At 38.7% G+C, this 20,792-nt stretch overlaps 3 protein-coding genes across 6 annotated transcripts in view; all 3 read right to left on the bottom strand.

The window, feature by feature from the left end:
- Positions 1 to 4,032: 4,032 nt before the first annotated feature.
- On the bottom strand, positions 4,033 to 10,915 carry LOC109956573 (proepiregulin-like). 2 transcript variants are annotated; one of them, XM_020593814.1, is made up of 6 exons: positions 10,692 to 10,915; positions 8,449 to 8,610; positions 8,127 to 8,210; positions 7,221 to 7,347; positions 6,990 to 7,136; positions 4,033 to 5,345 (listed from the first exon to the last, which is right to left on the bottom strand). In XM_020593814.1, exons 1-6 carry the CDS (start codon positions 10,897 to 10,899, stop codon positions 5,279 to 5,281), a joined length of 795 nt encoding a protein of 264 aa, XP_020449470.1. In that variant the 5' UTR covers positions 10,900 to 10,915; the 3' UTR covers positions 4,033 to 5,278. The 2 variants fall into 2 exon arrangements, with proteins under 2 accessions (XP_020449470.1, XP_020449471.1); XM_020593815.1 differs by lacking the exon at positions 8,449 to 8,610 and having other exon boundaries at positions 10,692 to 10,914.
- A 1,443-nt stretch (positions 10,916 to 12,358) lies between these two features.
- Positions 12,359 to 13,889, bottom strand: LOC109956495 (epigen-like). Its single transcript, XM_020593654.1, has 4 exons — positions 13,486 to 13,889; positions 12,989 to 13,109; positions 12,698 to 12,850; positions 12,359 to 12,541 (listed from the first exon to the last, which is right to left on the bottom strand). Exons 1-4 carry the CDS (start codon positions 13,601 to 13,603, stop codon positions 12,487 to 12,489), a joined length of 447 nt encoding a protein of 148 aa, XP_020449310.1. The 5' UTR covers positions 13,604 to 13,889; the 3' UTR covers positions 12,359 to 12,486.
- Positions 13,890 to 14,632: 743 nt separating this feature from the next.
- Positions 14,633 to 20,792, bottom strand: part of LOC109956494 (probable bifunctional methylenetetrahydrofolate dehydrogenase/cyclohydrolase 2) — a 12,788-nt gene continuing 6,628 nt past the window's right edge. Inside the window, exons 6-8 of one of the 3 annotated variants that reach the window (XM_020593650.1) lie at positions 16,549 to 16,641; positions 15,466 to 15,591; positions 14,633 to 15,043 (exon numbers count right to left, since the gene is read on the bottom strand). In XM_020593650.1, the coding sequence (XP_020449306.1) occupies positions 14,928 to 15,043; positions 15,466 to 15,591; positions 16,549 to 16,641 (335 nt within the window). In that variant the 3' untranslated portion in view covers positions 14,633 to 14,927. The other 2 variants (XM_020593651.1, XM_020593652.1) reach the window with 2 other exon arrangements.

Genomic DNA, 20,792 nt, shown 5'->3' with positions numbered 1-20,792 from the left:
CATGCACACACATGCACAGGCACTAACTTGCTCGTGACACTGTTACCAGGTGAAAATCTTATATCTCAGTGTTAACTTTTCAGAAACTGACACAAAAAAAGTTTTTACAACTGCTTTTTATTTTGTTGTGGCATGTTCCAACGGCTTAATGAGATTCTGGAGTGGAAAATACAAGGTTGTCACTTGGCAACAGTGACACCTAAACACTTGTTTGTCATGGTTGCACTTCACTCCAGGTACAAAGATGATCAATAGAAAGGAATTTCATGACAGCATTGGCAATAATGATGATGATCATAAAATGAGTTTTTATGATTGTGTGACGAATAATTTATAACATGTACAGAAGAGGGCCAATGGTGAGAGGTCGGTATGAAAATGGTCATGTGACATCATGAACAAATTCACCTTTATTGTTAAGAGAGAATTCTTCTGTCTTGTTATATTTGTATCTGGTCACTGGTTAAAAATTAAAAACTTCCATGTCATTTTGTTCTGTTCACTTTTGTTCATTGGGTGTTTGGTGTATTGTGTATGTTGAAGTAAATAACACCCAGTGTTACTGTTTCAGTAGGCTACACTGTAACCAAGAGTCCTCAAGGCGAGGGTGGGGATGCTGCACAAGAACGTGAGCTAGTTATGTTGTTGTGTCTGCAAGACAGAGGTTGTTCCATGATTCCTGCTCCTGTGGAATCCAATAGAAACCCGCAAAGAATGCTGGGAACTTCTCCCTGTCATTCCTTGGCCTCAACTACGGCCAGAAGATCCTGACATATTTTGTTTATAACAGCCGTGGAATTAAATTGTTTGGATTATGTGTAATGGCACTAGGGATATGTGATATGAATGTGTGGAAAGTCTGACACAAGCCTGGAGAGAAGCACCTCATAACAGCTGCCCACTGTAAACATATTGTTGTGTCGTCAACAGCATTTCACTAGCATGGACCTGCCTTCCCTCGGTACAAACAGAAGTATAAGACTAGAGAATACCTGTGAACTTAATTGTTTTGGGGAAGGTCCATGCTGCTCTCAGACACTGGCAGACCCCCACAAACCTTCAAACAAATAGGTGCAGTCTAAATGGCTAAGAGTCTCAAGGTTTAGAAAAAAATGAAATGAACAAGGGAGAGAACAGGTGGCCCGGTATCCGAAAGACAGGATGGCAGAGGAAAAATAAAGGAAACAGAAGGTCTGGCCAAAGGCATGGAATGAGAAGCTGCAGCCACACCAGCAGAGGAGGAGGGGCGACCCCATGGCCCAAATGCCAGCAGAAGCGTCCAGGTTGACAGGACCATCTAAGGAATAGTCCAGCATCTGCAAGTGAAGTGAGACAGAGTTGATGGTGAACAGGCACACACAGATGGAGCTTTGGCCATTCAAACAAAAAGCGGAAACAGAAGTATGGAAGTTTGAGTGGGTTAATAGTGTGTAAATGGAAGAGGCATAGTTTGGGTCAGATCCTGCTCCTGATTTTCACATAATTACATTATCTTCATGAAGGATGAAAACCTTGAGATACACAAATACAGATAAAACTTTAAATCATGTCTTTTCACAGAAGCTTTGTAGCTTTCATAATTAAACTGTCAGGTTTGCCCGGCTGCACCTGAATTTCTTACTCCCCTCAATCTGTTTTTGCTCCCTTACCTTGATTACGTTATCCGACACACCTGCTTCATATCCCCTGATTACCACCAGCTGCACCTGATTAGTTCTCCCTATTTATTCCCTGCTCTACGTTCACTCCCCTGCCAGTTCTTTCTAGCGTTATCAGGCCCGTTTGTTTCCCGTTCTCTTTTACTGTATTAGTATCTTCACGTTTTGTCGCCCTAGCTCTGTTCCAGTCTTTAGCTCCATTGTTTCATTCCTCCTCGCCTCTGTCCTCTACCCGGCTCCTTCTCCACCACGCAGGTCGATGCACAGTCTCCTACTAACTGTATGTACAAACTCTGTTCTTCCTCAGTACTTTCCACCACGACCAGCCCAGGAGTGAGTCCCAGCGTCCACAGCCCGGTCTTCTCCTCATCATTCCACCACTGACTGTTATTCACCTTCTGCGGCTCGACACCTGGTCCCAGTTCTACCTGGTTATTCACTTCCTTGTTGATATCACTGTAAATAAACCGAGCACTACTTGCACTGAAGTCAGCCACCTGGGTTTGTCCTTTTTTGCTCGCTCACCTCTGTGTCCGAGCAGATCTAACATAAACTGCCTTTTTAATTGCCTATACCAAGTACAAACAAGACTTATAGGTTATGGGTGCATACACACATGTAACTACTGATAAGCATTTGTTTGGCCCTAATATAAATGTCAGTTACAATGATTACACTTTCGGAGCAATCCATCCTAAAGCTGTTGAGGTCTTCTAGACCAAAGTGGTGGCCCAAACAACAGAGCGGCACTGTCATCCCTACTACAGAGCCATACGTTATGTTAGCATTGCTAACAAGAACGACAGTGAAAATGAGCTAGCCTTGAGCTGCAAAACAAAAGTGTACACATGGACATTTTGTTTTGTTAAAGGACAGGCAAGGATACAGCTTAGCGGGGCTTCCACCAACCACATTACTCACTGCATGAGCAAGCCACTATAACTTATGAAATAATTAGGTAACAACACAATTAGCACAGTACAGAGATTAGAGCGGCATCTGCATTTTGGGTATATGTTTATCCACAGATTTTATATTTAGAACAAAATGTACGCCCCTGAGTGGGTGTGTTTGTGTCTTTGTCCTCGTGCGTGCTTATGTGTTTTGAAATGTCTTTAAAAGAGTGGTGTCAGCAGGTGAGTTAATGTTTATGTGTGAGCATTGCTGTTCATTAGCATACAGAACGTATAAAGATGCCCCAGTCAGGTGTTAAAAATGCCTCATTGACTCTGGCTCAAGTACTAATGAAGGCGCAGGGAGTGAAATGGTGGTACTGATTAACCTGACGCCCGACACTGCCTTTAGTTGGCCACGTGATGACGACCATACCACAGACATACAATATTTATTGCACTATACAAGCTTAGAATGATCGTGCAACCTTATATTTTAGCATTAAGTTTAGAAGAAAATAATCTCTTCCTGTGGGCACCTATAAATGGAGGCTGGTGCATACAGATAATAACAACAATATAGTAAAACAATAACTTGGAAACATTACAAAGGTTGGCAGATACTGTATAATAAAATGCCCTTCATAACATTACTTTATAGTGTGCAATAAACATTTATTAAATGTTTGTATACTGCTTATAAATGCTAAATAGGGGTACTAAAAAGCCAGACAAACAAATTTAGAGTTATAAAACAGAACAGTTTGTTTTAACCCCACTGTGTGTTAAATCAGACGGATCGAGATATTTGCAATGCTTTTTGTTGACCATGAATATTGATCCTCATAATGTAATTATATGTAAGGGTCAGTGAAGGTCACTCTACAACAGACCCTTGTCAGACAGCAAAGTCACACTGTCAGATTCTTCCATCCACCCATCTTCTGGGTAGTAGTGTGTAGGTCTTACCAATCCTGAGCGTACACAGGTGTGTTGAAGTTTTCAGTTTGCACAAGACATGGGTAATCTTTTTAAAAAAATTGGAAAGTTTCTGTATTATCAGATGGTTGACCCGCTTAATGCATTCTGTCACAGAGACTTGAACACTATATTTTGTCTTGTCCTTGGGTATTTTGATTGTTCTCAGGGATTAATTGTGGGAGGATCATTCTTGTTCTTGATTGTCTCTCAAATACTATATTGTGTCAGGTTTTAGGTACTTTGGAATTTGTTTCTCAAGATATGTGTGTGCCGTTTGTTCTTATGGTGTCTTGTTGCTGCTCTCTATTGCTGCTGGAACACAGGAATTTCCCCATTGTGGGATCAATAAAGTCCTACCTACCTACCTACAATACAATACAATTTCAAAAGAATTCACACTTGTGTCCTGAAACTAAAGTCTAGAAAAGGTTCACAGAGATGAAAATCGGTATTTTAAATAAGGGAGTACAAAGAGCAAATTCACATTGTATTTGCTTTAATTTATATTGTAACAAACATGTTTGGTACATGTACAACTAATACTGCCATTGCAAAAACATCATGTAAAAAGTTACAGTCATTATAGAGTATTTGGTGATCATCTGTGCATGAAGACTCGGCTGAACCCTTTTGACAGCAAAACCATATGCAGTATGACTGAGGGCATTAACACAGAAAAAGAAATTCATACAAAAGTTATAAAAACTTCAAGTTGTATTCGGTTTTGTAGTAGTAACAGAGCTTCCATAACGGACAGGATCTCAGTGTACACATTTATACTTTATAATAAATTACCAAAATAAGAGCACATTGACTAAGCAGATGTTCAAATAATAAAAACAGTTAACGCATTCAGTGGCAGGTTTAACAGCAGTAGTAATGCTAAATATTTAGCTACAAAGGTTAAAAAGCAACAATAAATAAAAGCTAAACCAGGCAGAAATGCTTAATATAAATTAGAAGCTAGATTTAAAGAGCAATTAAACTGTAAAACTTGGAAGTAATTCAGAATAGAAAAGGCAGCTTTAATTTTGGATCTCTGATGCTCCGACCTCACTGAACCTAAAAAAAATTAGCACTTCGAAATCTTGAAATAAGATCTCACTTTAACTAGCATCAAAGACACGTAGCTTAACATGAAAAAATTATGGTGTGACGATATAATGATTATGACATTTACTATCAGCCAAATTCACCTAAATCTGATGCTAATCTATGACTCTTTGCATGAAAAGTACAAAAGCCGCATGATGAGGTTCACCTCCCTTCTGAAAGCGCAGATCACTACAAGGGATTAGAAATGTCTAACACTTGAACTGGTCCAGTCTGACCCACCACCAGTCTGACTTCACCACCTGTGAAGGGTCATTTTCCATTAAATTTCCATGACCCACCACAGCTGTGGGCGGTGTCACTCACACAAACTACTGTATTTTTATGTGTCTCACTTTACATCTTTTCAAACACAAGCAGGTCCTGAAACATTAGAACCAGTGCAGCTGGAAACAACAATCACAAAGCAAACAAAGCTGCGATTTATTTTTGGACATTCGGATCTCTTTGTACTGACGTGTTTCTTTGATAAAGTGATCCAAAGCCATATGACATACAGTACTGTGAGCATAAACCAGACACTGAGTGAAAGCTTGTCAGGTAATGTCATGGTCTGTTGAAACTTGAAAACTGGGGGAAATCCTGGTTTGCCTTTACCAGCAGTCGATGCAGTGGATACGTGTGTGTGACGCTCTAGACAGCCGGGACTCCTTTGTAACCCTGCTGCTTCTGCTGACGTAGGAATCTGTTCTTTTTATACCTGTAAAAACAACACAGTACTTCATTTAGTGTACTTCAAAATACACTAATCAAATCAATAACTTTGTTCCTACTTTTTTTTAAAAAAGTCTTTAAAATCCCTGTAGTAAAATTAAAACTGATGCAGTGTCAGTGTAAAAAGAAATGACTGAGTTTATAATCATCCTTTGAGGTTTACACTTGGGGCTTGACTTGAAAAACAAAGAGCTAGTTTGCTGTCAAGGTAATGCCAGTTTTAACTACTTTATATGTAATCTGGTCTCATCTAAATCCATCTACATTATTTATGATGTATTTTATTATATATATTTTATAAATAAGTGCCACTTTATTCAGATCAAGTACATTACAGAAGAAAATGGAAATACTCATAAGCCCTTGTTCCGTTCTGAGAAACCTGCATAGCAACCTGGAGTGAACTGACATAGTGTTTGTGCCTGATTGAGGTCTCTGCCATACAGCACAAGGAGCCAACGGTGGCAAAAAGTAATGTCTGACATGTCTAAAATGTCAGTCAAAAATTTTAAATGCAATGTTTTCAGGTAAAAAAGAAAACAAAATAAAGGCTAAAAAAGGTACTTAAGGGGTTTACTTAAAGGATAAGGCTAGGAAATTTTCAGCACTGCCCATACAGAAATTAAAACTGATAATGAATTGCCGCATGCTTATGCTGACTCCTGCTAATTTCAGGAAACTATGGCTGTATGCCACCTTTGGGGCAACATAGGTTGGGTTTCGTAATGGAAAAAAAAAACGCGTCACCCAGTGCGGTGGTGCATTTCCTTGATGTGTTTTTAATTGTTTTTGGATAACAATGGAGGTCTGTCGCACAAACAAACAAGCTAATCCAAGACTGATGGCTGACAGACATGAACTGTAAGTTGACTCACTGTCTGTTGCAGTCTCTGTATGGAGATGACTGAAAATACTATCAATATAAAAAAATGGCCTGACATATCCTTTAAGCAGCAATACCATAGTGTAAAAATACTCTGTTACAAATAAAAGTCTTACATTCAAAATGTTACTTAAGTACAAAAGCATTAGCAACAAAGCTAATACTACAACAATACTAAACTATACTCTAAGTACCAAAAGTAAAAGTACTCATTATGCAGAATGGCACAGTTCCCATTAATTAAAAATAAAAATGTTTGATGTATTATTGTATACATCACATTTAGTGTTGCAGCTGGTATAGAGCTAATTGTAACTACTTTATATGCTTGTAATTTTAATTACTGCTGGGCCATCAATTTCCCACCGGGCATCGATAAAGTCTTATGATTATACTGTCATTTGTTTTATTAATCTGATCCTGAAAAGTAACTAATGACTAAAGTTATCAAATAAATGCAGTGGAGTAAAAAATACAATAACTGCCTCTGAAATGAAGGGATGTTAAAGTATGAAGTAGCAGAAAATGAAAACACTCGAGTGAATTACAGATACCCCAAAATTATACTTATGTTCAGTACTTCAGTAAATGTTCCACTTCTGATAATCATTATCAACGTTAACAAGGTTAACAATAACAGGGCTAATTTCCCTTCATATATCAAACACTCAGAAATAATGAGGTCACACATTAAAAGTCATTACTATTGCAAACACATGTGCGTTCATTCACAGGTGAAAGCCTTACCATTTGTAGCAGAGGTACAGAGCTCCGGCCAGACCTATAATCAGCAGAGTCACACAGAAAACCGTGGCTACTATCTGCCCTTCTGCCATTGGCTGAGTGACCAGCTCCATTTTGTCACACCTGGAGCCATAGAAGCCCCCCTCGCATCTGCAACACAAAGAGACGTATCACACATAATCACACCTGCTGACTGAAAGTATCAGACGCACATATTCACACCCAGGATCGTACTTGCAGTGGTGTTCATTGATATCCACCAGCAGCATGCACTGGCCGTTGTTCAGACAGTAGTTGTCAAACGTGCTGTTGCAGCTCTGCGTTGACCGCTTCATCACATGAGGGCGCTCTTCTTCCTGCCCTGAAACACCAGCATTCAGACAGCTGTTGCAAACCTTTTCATCAAACATCTGCATCATTTTCACTGAGTGGCATTCTGTCAGACCTCGCAGGGCAATAACTACCACCATTTAGTGTAAAACATATTTTTATTCATTTTAAAGCCCTTCAGAGCATAACTGAAAAGCCTGTGCATTATTTTCATTATCAAATAATCTAACAATATTTTTTTCAGTCTATCAGTGAATTGTTTTATCTATGAGATGTCCAAAAATTATTTTTTAAAAATCCCCAGTATAACTTCATAGACCCCAAGCTGACATCTTCATGTTTTGATTTGTCCAACCAACAGAAGAAAAGCCAAAGATATTCAGTTTACAGTTATATAGAAGCAGCAAACCCTCACACTGGAGAAGCTGTTACCAGCAAATGTCTGGTATTTTAACTTAAAGTTACTCAAGCAATTAATAAATCTTTAAAACTGTTGGCCATTTTGCATTATGCGCTCTTCATACCGAGTAAGAAATGCTCCTTAAATACAACAATCCTGTTTAATTGCACAGTTCATCACTGTTACAATACACGTCCTTGTACAGCTTCATGCCAAACATGATACTAAATGAAAAGAATATTATCTATAGTTATGGAGGATGTACCATCCCTTGTGATTTTACTTCCAGTTGTGTAAAACATTACAAAACTTGGAATTATGTTTCCAATCCCTGCACATTTATTATACTTGACAAAGTTATTTGTTATCTTGTAATAAAATGTCATCACAACAGTTGTCGGGGTAAATACCTGTAGATAGAGAAGCCCTGTCTGCAGTCAGTTGTACGGACGAGACGCTTTTGGCCAGTACATATGGCCAGAGCAGCATGACACCTGTTTGTAAGACAACATTTGCCTCATTAACTACATTGGATATAGTGCAAGGTCAGCAGATCACATGATGAGATGAGATGAGTATTATTAAGAACATCGATGTGTTTAAAAAAACAAATAACTTGATAAATGAGCAAGGGAATGTTTATCTGGATCATATTGTGCATTCCAAAATGATCTGTGTTGCTTAGGTTTAGATAAGACCCACACTAGTATTAAGGAAATATTCAAAACTCACTAATTTGCGGAAAAGACCCATTTTTAGCAAGAAACATCAGATTCCCTGCTGTAAACTTTCCCAACCAGGATGTGATGTGGTGTGGCCTGTGTTGCCTGGCCCTCATGCCTGTATCAGCCTGCACACCTTTATTATGCATAGCATTTGCCGACGCCCACATTCCTGCAGGTACAACAAAAACACACGAATCTGGATCCAAGCTGTGTGTGGATATGACTCGTTATACCGTAAATCTGGTTATACTTGCTGGCCTCTGGGTTTCTTTTCCCGTCTGTTGTTATGGCTGCAGAGATATTTCCCACTGTTTTTTCAGTGAGAGGACACATGCTGGTTGTTGGGTGTTTCTGACGTGGCTGATTGGTGCAAAGTACGCAGTACGCTGACAATATCGTACACAGCAACATTTCTGTATCAATTTAGTCCATTTACATGCTTATATTCTCAATATACATATTACCCCATCACAGTAACTGAGATAAGAATAAAACTATTTTCCAACACTTTGCACAATAGTTAGAAAAACAAGTCTTTATGTGAAATGCTGTTCAGTTTATAGTTTCTACTGTAAATCCTCACATCTGTTTTTAAAGGGTTAAGGTAAGAAGGGGCCACTTATTGGACCTGTCCCACATGTTCGGGAGCAGTAAATGGAGCAAAGGTTATCAGTGACAGACTGCTACTGTATCATGATCTGTTAATCACGAAAATCTTGTCATATTTGGACCTGCTGTGTCCTGTATGACAATTAGCTGTGTCCTAAATTCCCTAGAATTTTTCCATTGTAGTATTAGTACATTTACTCAAGTAAAGGACCTGAGTACTTCCTCCACTGGTACTCAACAGTTCATATATATTGGTTCCTGTTTATTTTTGTTTTATGAGTATGATCCTAAACAACAAGCGCCATGAGTTGCCAACGACCGCATGAGTTTGGAAAAAATAAATCTTCCATTCATAGTTTAATTGCCAGCAAGCTTCAGCATCCCTCGGGTGCTGGGCGTCAGCTCATTAACACAGGCATGTGGCAAAATATTTAAAACGACTCCAAAACCTCCATCAAGGTTGATTTCTGAAAAGAAGGTCTCATTTGTGGCCATTATTTGTCTTCTTTAACAATTGTTAGAAGAGGAAATCAGACCATCTACGTAAAATTCCATGTAAAATACCCCTAATGTAAAAATATACTACTAAAACTATATGTTTGTTGGAAAATCAAAGTATTGATCTAAGTCTCTAAGTTGTTGAAAGTAAAACTCCAAGCTGCCACTGGTGTGCAGTAACTAAATATATTTAGTCAAGTACAGCACTTAAGTAGTTTCCAGGTATTTGGACACATATGTTTAATTTCCCTGCCTATTATTCATTTCACAACCCATCAGATTTATCTTTTGAGTCTCTAGACCCCTAAAGATCAGCAACAACTGCAACTTAACTCCAAGTTAGCTTCACCTAAACAAGCTGCAACACTGAAATACATTCATCACTAACAATTAAATAATGTAATACACTTTATTAAAAAAAAAATCCCTCTTTTTCTGCAAAATGGAGTATTTTTGTGGTACTGACGATATTTCAGCAGTTAAGTACATTTTAAAATTCAGGGTATTTAGTTGTAATGGAGTACTTTTACACTAGTATTACTGCTTTCATGCAAAGAATATGAATACTTTACTTATGCCTGGAAGACTCAAAGTACTGAGGAACTACAAATGCAGATAAATATAACTAGTGTTACAAAAGTTGCTGCAGTGAAAAACGTGTAATACAGTGGAAAAATAATCGAATACAAGTATAAAAGTCCTGCATTCAAAATGTTACTTAGGCTAAGAAATGTACAGAAGACTACTCGGCTAAAGGTTTTACCCCTCAAAACGCCTCTGTGAGTTTTATTCTGTTATTAGGCTGATCACTGGATTATATGTCACTGATAGTTTAATCAATATCAGTAATAAATGTAGTGAAAACGCAGTGAAAGGTTTCCTTAAATGTTGTAGTAGCAGCCTACTATAAAACAGCACAGAAGATACTCAGGTATGCTACCAGTGCGTCAAAACTGCGCGTAATCGGTCTAAGTAAAAGCTACCAGTGGTTTAAAAGTCTTTTCCCATCTGTTCCTGTTTTACACCGGTCCACACCTGAACCTCACCGTCAATGATCGACCCGTCACATCACAGCAGTGTCTGACTAAACTAAGTGTGTGAACCCGACTTCCTCATGTCAAACATTAAACAAACACAACTCACCGACAAGCGAAAGGAGCGCTGAAGCTGTGCTGTTCCTCATCTCAGTGGCGACTGGTGGCTGTCTGACGGGACCGAGGCTCGGTGGGCGCACAGGTAAGTGGATTAGAGCCGCTTCCGACTCTTCAAAATAACCATTAGGTAAGGGGGCAGGCGAAACCTCTAGAGACAAGAAACCAATCCTGCGGTCTGGGTGTGGTGAGAGACTCATGCAATTTAGACAATTTTACACTTCAGACTTCCAAAATAAAGACAGACCCTAGAGGCAGCTAGTTTCAAAGGAAGAACTGCTTCTAACACCCTCATCCTACTAATCCTGAAAGGAGTTCAGGTGTATTTTGTACCAAGACAAACATTTGGAAGAAACATTAAGATCCTATACGCAGTTATACAATAATGCACAAATACAAGTGAAAGTTCTTCACTCTTTCAAAAAAACAAAGCTGAATATTAAGATGAAAAATAAGTATTGGCCCAGACTGGGTTAAATTTGGCCCAGTGTTCTGTGTGTGTACTTCAGAGGACAGAAACATTATCAGCAAAATTAAAGTATTAAAACTGCTGTTGCAAGAATCATGTTTTACTGTTGCAGCTGCTCGAGGTGGAGTTAATTTAAATACATTTTTAACTTTATACAGTTTAACTTTAAAAAAAAGGATTTTACAACCTCATCGTATTGTTTTTTTTTTTCGAAATATTTTTAATCTATAAAGCAACTCTAAAAAAATAGCAGAAAAATAAATCTAGTGCAGTTAAAAGTACAATATTTGCCTGTGAACTGTAGTGGAACAGGAAGTAGATGGGAGAAACGATTTCATATTGAACAAATGTACTTAGTTACTTTGCCCAACCACATATACTGTAGTACCTGTGGATGTGTTTAAGGTCTATCATTTGGAATTTCCTAAGATAATCTTGGCTACCTGTTATGTTCCTTTAACTTTTTATTAACAAGTTATTGTAAGAATGTATTTATTTTTTAAACTTGCCTTAATAAGTATTTACCACACAGGTTGCTTTATAGACTTATTGTCTAAGCTGGTATTTCACCTTGTTTGCCAATGGTTATGTGCAGTGTTACATGTTTTCCTGTGATCTTATTTTATTCCCCTATGCTTCAACATTAATTTTAACTAGCTGTGTGTTAGCTGATCAAAATTACATTTGCTTCATCCCTATTCCCTGGTCCACTCCGTTTTGTATACAGTAGGTCATCAGCTGCTGCAGGTGTGTATACTGTTTACTCTTTGTCTTCTGCATGTGGCTCTTTCACATGTTCATTTTGTTATCTAATAAAATGTCATCTAATTAGATTCTTTGTGCTCCTGTAGAGTCAACAGTTCAGTCTTCTAGTTTGTCAGTGGATCAGTGGTTTTTGTGCTTTCAAGTTAGAAATACACGCAAATCACACATTTAATTACAGTATCCTCTTCCAAGATATAAAAAAATGCTTCTTAGGCCTTCCACACAAAACTCCATCTCCTAAGCAATACATTAACAATAAGGCATGTTTATTTGTGCATTCATCTTTTACACACAAAAATTCAAGCAACAATTAAATATTTCATAATTTTATTACAAAAGTATAAATACAATAAATACAATAAGCACTTATATTACAATAAATAGGCTTATTTTCTCACCCTCGTTCTTTACAGGACAATGAAATGATTAATACCTGACCCTCTCTGACACATGAGACACAGTTAAGTGTTTCCCCATCTACTGTAGATGACTTCATTTCACAGCATTTGCTTGTTTGAATGATAAATTACATGGTATAATGAAATGATGGGCGTCACACAAACATCTCAGATGGTGCCGATTTTATGAGTGGTGCTGATTTTATACACCTGAAAAATAAAAATAAACATCTGAATTAGAACTTATTCAGTTGCTGTTGGCAACATTTTTGCCACTGTGCAATGCAAAAAACCATAAACTTACCCTTCTCTGTAAATATACAAAGATTGCTCTGAAGAAACAAAGAAAAGTGCATAGATGCTCACCTTTGATGGGCAAAGCAGTAAATGGCGATGGCCAGAAGAAAGATGAGCATGACTACCCCAATGCTGATGCCAATTAGCTGCTCTATCTCAGGCAGAGAGCGAGTGTGACCATTGAAGAACAAGCAGCGAGGCCCACTGTACGAGGATGTGCAGCTGCAGACCAGTCAGAGAAATATGTGAGTGCGTTCCAAAGGTGTGAACACGAACCAACGTGTTTGTTGATCAAATTCAGGATACACAGGTTACCTCTATGGTAGGTGTGTGCATAGTAACACTTTATTTTTTTCTTACATGCAAAAAGGTTTGTCATTGTCTTGCGGGTACATGCACTCTCCACCGTTTTCACAGTAATTTTCATGTTCGCTTCTACATGGCCTGTGTGAGTGCATAACCAGAGCACTGTCCATGCTGCCTATAGAGAGAGACAGAGAGCATTAGCATCGAAATCAATAATCACATTTTAAAACAGTCATTAATCAATCAACTAACTGAATCACTTAATGAATAAATTAAGTGCACAACTGGTGGAAAAATAAACCAACAGACAAAAATGAATTAATAAAACTAATAAAAACAATACAAAGGTACTGAACTGCTGATTAATAAAAGTGAGAATACATTTTTCACATTTGTTGCTTTTGAGTCTACATTTTATTTTCCATTGTGGCAAGAGGTGGGACCCATTACTGCAGTTTTGATCATATATTATTTTATTTAGTCAGCTGATTATTGAGTAGCACAGCTGGGCCCCACAGAGGCCAGTGCTCCTCACACAAGCTGACACTTACTGTTGTTGAGCTGTGTGGTCAGCAATACGTTTGAGAGAAGAGGAGTTTCTGTGGTCTGGGGGCTGTGAGTCAGCGCTGTCGACTGTCCTGCTGTGGTCAGGAGAAGCAGCAGTGCCATTTCTGAGAGGAGGGCTGGAAAACATGAAGGCAAATAACAAAAAATGCAGAATTAAGTGGTTTGATTTGTACTGTGAAAAGGGTTTATTTTGCTCTCATGTGATACAAAAGTCACACTGCACCTGTTATTATAAATATAAGAAAAAAAACAACTTGTCCTTTCTCTAGTTTTATGAAAAGTGTTGCATCACCAAAAAATCACATTTCAATGGTACTGTATCGAGGAGCATTATTCAAATTGACACCACAGAATAAACTACACACTTACCCTTCTCCAGGTATGTTTGTTTTTGTGAAAACATCTTGCAGAGCGATGTCTGATGTTTTAAGCTCAACTCCGTTTGTCTGTGCAGTGATAAAAACCAGGCATTTGTTGAGCTTATATACTATGCTCCAACCACTGAAATGGTTTTACCAGCCAATCAATGGATGATTTTGTGAAAAATGAGAAGCAGGTTCTTCCAGAAATTTGCACCGGCTCTACGTGCAGAGACAAATCTAGTCTGACGATGGTGGTGGGGTGGCACGTGATTAGCCAGAGGCTCTTCTTTGGAGCCCACGCAAGCCCCGGGCAGATTGACAGTTTCACTCAAATGCCGCCTTTGCAGTTTCATAACGTAGCTTCATTGATGATTACAGGTGTTGTGAAACCCTTCATTTCTTCAGAGGAGTGATTACAAGAAGATACTGTCAAATCTGTTTCTGAAAAAATTCTATTGTAAGAAACTATGTCTGAGAAACACAAAGGCAGACTTTATACTCAAAGAACTGAACCTGTGAAAGAATTATTCTAACTCAGATCGTTGTGCCATTTTAGCCTCTGCTTAACTCTGCAATGCATTTTACACAGAACAAAGTGTGGATTTTTCTTACATCCAAATCTGATTTAGGAACAGACCTCCTCAAGAACACAGAAGGAAAATGACAGAGACAAACAACATTTTTGATGTAGCTTCATACGGGCATGTGAGTACTGCATTGTGAACCTATCCTTTACTAAACACCTAGAAGAAACAAAGGTGAGAAAGCGTAATGTTGGCACAGCAGAGTTTATTTAATCTTCCTTTTCCAGGAAATCTGGAATGTTAAAAAATGAACCAAAACAATTTCAGTAGAAAAAATATCTGAACTCTTAGAAAATGAACTCTGAAACAAATAACTTAGATAAATACATGAACAAATTCACAACATATCAAGTAAGTTTCCCAGCTCATGGATTTTAAATAAAAGTGCGTTAGATGTTTGGGAAGATGTATGTGTGTGTTTGTATGCGTATCTTTTGAACTGCATTGATTAAAACAAATGGCTTTGTACTGTATCTGAGGTTAATGAATCAGTGCGTTTCTAGCAGCAGTCACAGTGTTCTTCATCAGCATGGCGACTGTCATCGGACCCACGCCTCCGGGGACTGGAGTGATGAAACCTGCCTTCTCCTTCACTCCTACAAGTCAAACAATTAACTTGGAGTTAAATAACATCCTTCCTAGATCAGAGCAAAGATTGACAGGCACATTATCAGGCAACATTATGCGCAGTAAAACGATCTTGGATCCCGGGAGTCCTGCATTTATCTGTCAGCAGTAAGAAACCTATTGTTTGTCAAACAAATTAGCACTCCAGTGGTGAGAGGGGATATTTTCACAGGAGCCAAAAGGTAAAATAAATGATAAGCGGTTTGGCAATCTGACATAATATAAATGACTGAAGTACTACTGTCAAAAGTTAATATTGGTGTTAGCACAGTAAAAATATATATATGATTTGTTGTAATTTTTTTTTTAATACAAATTACTTAGAATGTGTACAATTTTGTAAAAACCTTTCTTTCTAAACAAATTCTAACAAACTTTTTTTACTGTTTACCCTCAAAGTCCACGTCACCAATGAGCCGGAGTTTCCCCGTATTTGGGTCCTGGATGCGATTTATGCCCACGTCAATGACTGCTGCGCCCTCTTTAATCATATCTGCTGTGATCAGCCTGGGAACACCTATGCACAGAAACCAAGAAGGGGGCTTACAGTTAGAAAATACTTTATTAACTTGTCCAAGTGTGATTTTATACTGCACGCACATTGCAAGTAAAATAATCAGCTAATAAATAAAGTGTCAGATTAGGTCTCTATTCAAGACACTGTTTTAAGATCAGGTAATAAAGAAAGACATATCTTCAGGCCCTCAACATGTTTGCTGGTACTGTGCTGCATATTCCATTCAATCAGACGACCAAAACTGGCCAGAGCAGTGAACCTGGCTGGCGCTTTCTGAGGCACCTCGCGGTCTGGGGCCCAAAGGCTGTTGGCTGGTTGGTAGCTCAGCTTTGGGACACGAGCACAGGGATGTTTAACTTTTAAGAGAACAGTGTTTAACAGTGAATTTCAAGCCTGAATCACCTTGTTGAAGGAAGTCCCTCTAACTCTTGAACTTATAAAAGGCAGCATAGCAGAATAAGTTGATACCTCAGCTGACTGCCTGTGAGGAAGGAAATAATTAAATATTACATACTTATTTTGAGAACCACTCCACTTTGAAGGTGGTTCCTCAGACTGTAATTATAACCAACGTTCAAATATAGCACACAGACACGGGAGGGGTGACACCAAGATACACCCTGGGTCTACCTGCCTACTAACTGGAATTAGTCCAGGTTTCACAGCAATTTACTCCTCAGTGCAGGCTTGATTTTCAACTATGTGTGCCAAGGTCCACTTACTCATACAGCCCAGTGTTAATACATTTTTTTTATTTTAGAAATTAATACCTAATAATTGAATGGGGGGGGGACCCTATGGTGTCCTTCCCAGAGAGCTGCATTTAGCCATCAGGTAAAAGACCATTTATTAGAAACATGACCACAATAGCCTGAAAGCTGAGTGAAATCCTATGTACGATATTGCAAATGAATCCATTTGAGATTGTGTCTTACTGGTGTCAGGATGTGTAAATACCTGCAGCTGCAATAATGATATCGGCCAGACTGGTGAGCTCCTTCAGCCGTTCCATTGGTGTACATCTGTGTGCAATGGTTACTGTGGCGTCGCCTGAGAGGAAACAGGACATTTTGGGATGCGCCCAAATATCAAAACAAAAATTCATTTACCTTGAGAGCTATCCAACACTGACACGGTTACTTTTTTGTGCTCTGAAATATTGGTCTCCTCATTGTTTGTGCGTGAATCCAGTTTCATATCTGATATATTAAAAACTCAGAGATCATCACTATGAAAGGTCTGTTTTCAAACTAGTCTACTGAATCAGCAGCTCTGTTAAAACAGCTGACATCCTGCGGACCAATCGCATTCTTTTCAGTTTCCTGAGGTGCACCTCAACTAAAACAAGGCCGTGCCTGCTAACATCAAAACACTTTTTTGTACTTTTATGAAATATCAACCTTCAGAGGTTAAAGAAAATATATTATACAAAAGGCTGTTATTTACTGAGCAATGATTGTCATTGAAGTGCCTTAAATTTATCAGGTTTTTAAACCTGACAAGTTTATTTTAAAATGATAAAATAGATGTCATTTTAAAATGTTTTGCTGCTGCTGCTTCATTTATGACTACTATTGTAATTGTGGGTGAGAACATTAATTTAAGTTAATTCAATTTTATGTAATACACTAACTGTTGTCAGGTGCTGTTTTGTTTTATTTTATTTATTTGGCTGGTTCAGCTCCAGAGGTAAGAGCTATTATTCAGTCACCTAGTGGAACGATACCAGTGGTACATGAGGAAAAAAAAAAGAATGTAATTTGGGAAAAATGACTCTTTAATAATTCTGGTAGTCTGAATGATGCATTGCCCAGGTGGTGGTTCGAGATACGTGATTTAGTCAGCAACTACACAATTACAGTGCCTTGCGAAAGTATTCGGCCCCCTTGAACTTTGCAACCTTTTGCCACATTTCAGGCTTCAAACATAAAGATATAAAACTGTAATTTTTTGTGAAGAATCAACAACAAGTGGGACACAATCATGAAGTGGAACGAAATTTATTGGATATTTCAAACGTTTTTAACAAATAAAAAACTGAAAAATTGGGCGTGCAAAATTATTCAACCCCCTTAAGTTAATACGTTGTAGCGCCACCTTTTGCTGCGATTACAGCTGTAAATCGCTTGGGGTATGTCTCTATCAGTTTTGCACATCGAGAGACTGAAATTTTTGCCCATGCCTCCTTGCAAAACAGCTCGAGCTCAGTGAGGTTGGATGGAGAGCATTTGTGAACAGCAGTTTTCAGTTCTTTCCACAGATTCTCGATTGGATTCAGGTCTGGACTTTGACTTGACCATTCTAACACCTGGATATGTTTATTTGTGAACCATTCCATTGTAGATTTTGCTTTATGTTTTGGATCATTGTCTTGTTGGAAGACAAATCTCCGTCCCAGTCTCAGGTCTTTTGCAGACTCCATCAGGTTTCCTTCCAGAATGGTCCTGTATTTGGCTCCATCCATCTTCCCATCAATTTTAACCATCTTCCCTGTCCCTGCTGAAGAAAAGCAGGCCCAAAACATGATGCTGCCACCACCATGTTTGACAATGGGGATGGTGTGTTCAGGGTGATGAGCTGTCTTGCTTTTACGCCAAACATAACGTTTTGCATTGTTGCCAAAAAGTTCGATTTTGGTTTCATCTGACCAGAGCACCTTCTTCCACATGTTTGGTGTGTCTCCCAGGTGGCTTGTGGCAAACTTTAAACGACACTTTTTATGGATATCTTTAAGAAATGGCTTTCTTCTTGCCACTCTTCCATAAAGGCCAGATTTGTGCAGTTGATTTGAGAATCTGTGGAAAGAACTGAAAACTGCTGTTCACAAACGCTCTCCATCCAACCTCACTGAGCTCGAGCTGTTTTGCAAGGAGGAATGGGCAAAAATTTCAGTCTCTCAATGTGCAAAACTGATAGAGACATACCCCAAGCGACTTACAGCTGTAATCGCAGCAAAAGGTGGCGCTACAAAGTATTAACTTAAGGGGGCTGAATAATTTTGCACGCCCAATTTTTCAGTTTTTTATTTGTTAAAAAAGTTTGAAATATCCAATAAATTTCGTTCCACTTCATGATTGTGTCCCACTTGTTTTTGATTCTTCACAAAAAATTACAGTTTTATATCTTTATGTTTGAAGCTTGAAGTGTGGCAAAAGGTCGCAAAGTTCAAGGGGGCCAAATACTTTCGCAAGGCACTGTAAGACACACAACATGACGATCATAAGCTGTGTGAGCACATCCTGCGTAGTCATAACTGAAACGTGATCAGGAATAGAGGTGTGGAGTGAGAAAAAAAGAGGCCCACACAATAAAAGTCCCTAGGAAGAATGAGAAGGAAGGAAGGACAAGTCACAACACATCAAATGTGCATTTCACATACCTAGTTGGACGTGTGTGTGTGTGTGTGTGTGAGTGAGAGAGAGAGAGAGAGAGAGAGAGAGAATACATGTCCTTCTGTGGTTGTGTGGGCAAAGTTTAGTTGTAGTACACTTGTTGGGAGGATATTTTGGTATTGTGGAAACATTTTGCCCAGTCTTCAAAGGGCTGTTTGAGGTTTAAGACTCTAGGTTTTAAGGTTAAGGGTAGAATCAGGTTTGGGTTACTGCGCAACTTTCCAACATGCACAAAACTCTACTGTACTGACAGAATCTGCAAAATGCAAATAAGAACTTTGATATCTTTTATGAGGTATCTGGAATACTTTTTTTACTTTTTGCATTCCCAGGTCAATAAAATGCATAATGGAAGGCTGTCATATATAAACATGACCTTAAATAAACTTGGTGTGTTGACAACTGGCTTTGCAAAATATTCTAAAGGCATGTATTAGCTTCAAAAGAGGCCCAGATACTGGGTGTGTTCAAGCTTAAATGCTGCCAATTGAAGGTTTTAAAACAAACAGTTAAGAGTTTGAGAGTACAAATGTTCTTTTTAATCAGGTAAGCTCCTTTAAATCCCTGAAAGAAAAAAAAAAAATCAGGTATCCTCCCGGACCACTGGCTGACAAATCCCAATTTTATTTCCAGTTAGAGACTCATTCATTCTGGTATCTGATTCTGCTTTCACTTCCCATGTTTCCTGTCCATCTCTACATTAAGACTTTTGCTATGGGGAAATGCTGCATTAAGAAAATGGGGGGAAAAAAGGAGACAGTAGAAGCAATGTTCTAGACGTGCTCAGCAGCTGTTTTCAGACATGCTGGATGCTGACTGACACTTTGATGGTTGATTTCTGTGACTCTTCTTTGCAGTTCATCCCATATACTTTACATGGTGCCTCACATACACAGGATATATGCTTCAAAACACCCCCAAGTTCACACACCAGCAGCATCATCTCACAGTGTCAAACATCAGCGCGGGTTCTCTGGCTTCCTCCCACAGTCCAGAAACACAGTTTTGGCTTAGGTTGACTGGCGACTCTAAATTGCTTGTCGGGACAAATGTGGTTATCTGTCTCTGAGTACCAGCCCTGTGATAGACTGACAACCTATCCAGGATGTACCCCACCTCTCGCCAAATGGCAGCTGGGATTGGCTCCAATCCCCTGGCAATCCTCTTCAGGACAAGTGGTAAAGATGACAGATGGATGGATGGATGGCCTACCTCTAACCTGAGTTAAAAAAAATGGGCTGCAGCACAAAAACTAACTTATATAGAGATGAACTGTAGCTAAACATATGAATCCATTAACTGCCAGTTGTGACTGTAGTGTAGCTAACTGAACAAAGCTAATATTATCTTGCTAAAAGAACATATGACTTAGTTACAATGAAAGAGTAAAAAAGGAACAAACTGAAGTGCTGGCACTGTGTTGAGCCTACTGTTGATTTGTTTACCACTTGGTCTTAGGTGCATCTATCCCCTTTCAGCTGTACCTGAGATGATTTTAACTGATCATATGACGCTCTTGCCCTCTTAAAAGCTATTAGACACCATTTTAACGTAGGTGAACTTTTGTTTGCTTACATCTGAGTTATTTAAACCTTTGTGTTGCCCTGTAATACAACTATAGCTTGACAGGTCAAACGTGTCCTGTTGCTTCATCAAAGCAGCAAATGCCATGCAGTTCCTTTCCAAATCCCCTCCCTTCTTCCTATACCCTTATAAGGGTATCTAATCCGTCTTCCAGCAGTGCACAATGCCAAAAAGTCTCACCCTGTACTTTTCTGTCACACTTTTTGGGTTTTATTTTTTTTGCAC

Source organism: Monopterus albus, unplaced genomic scaffold (genome assembly GCF_001952655.1).
Source record: "Monopterus albus unplaced genomic scaffold, M_albus_1.0 scaffold20.1, whole genome shotgun sequence".
NCBI lineage: Eukaryota > Metazoa > Chordata > Actinopteri > Synbranchiformes > Synbranchidae > Monopterus > Monopterus albus.
Note: the sequence above shows the minus strand (reverse complement) of the source record. Positions and strands in the feature narration are given on the sequence as shown.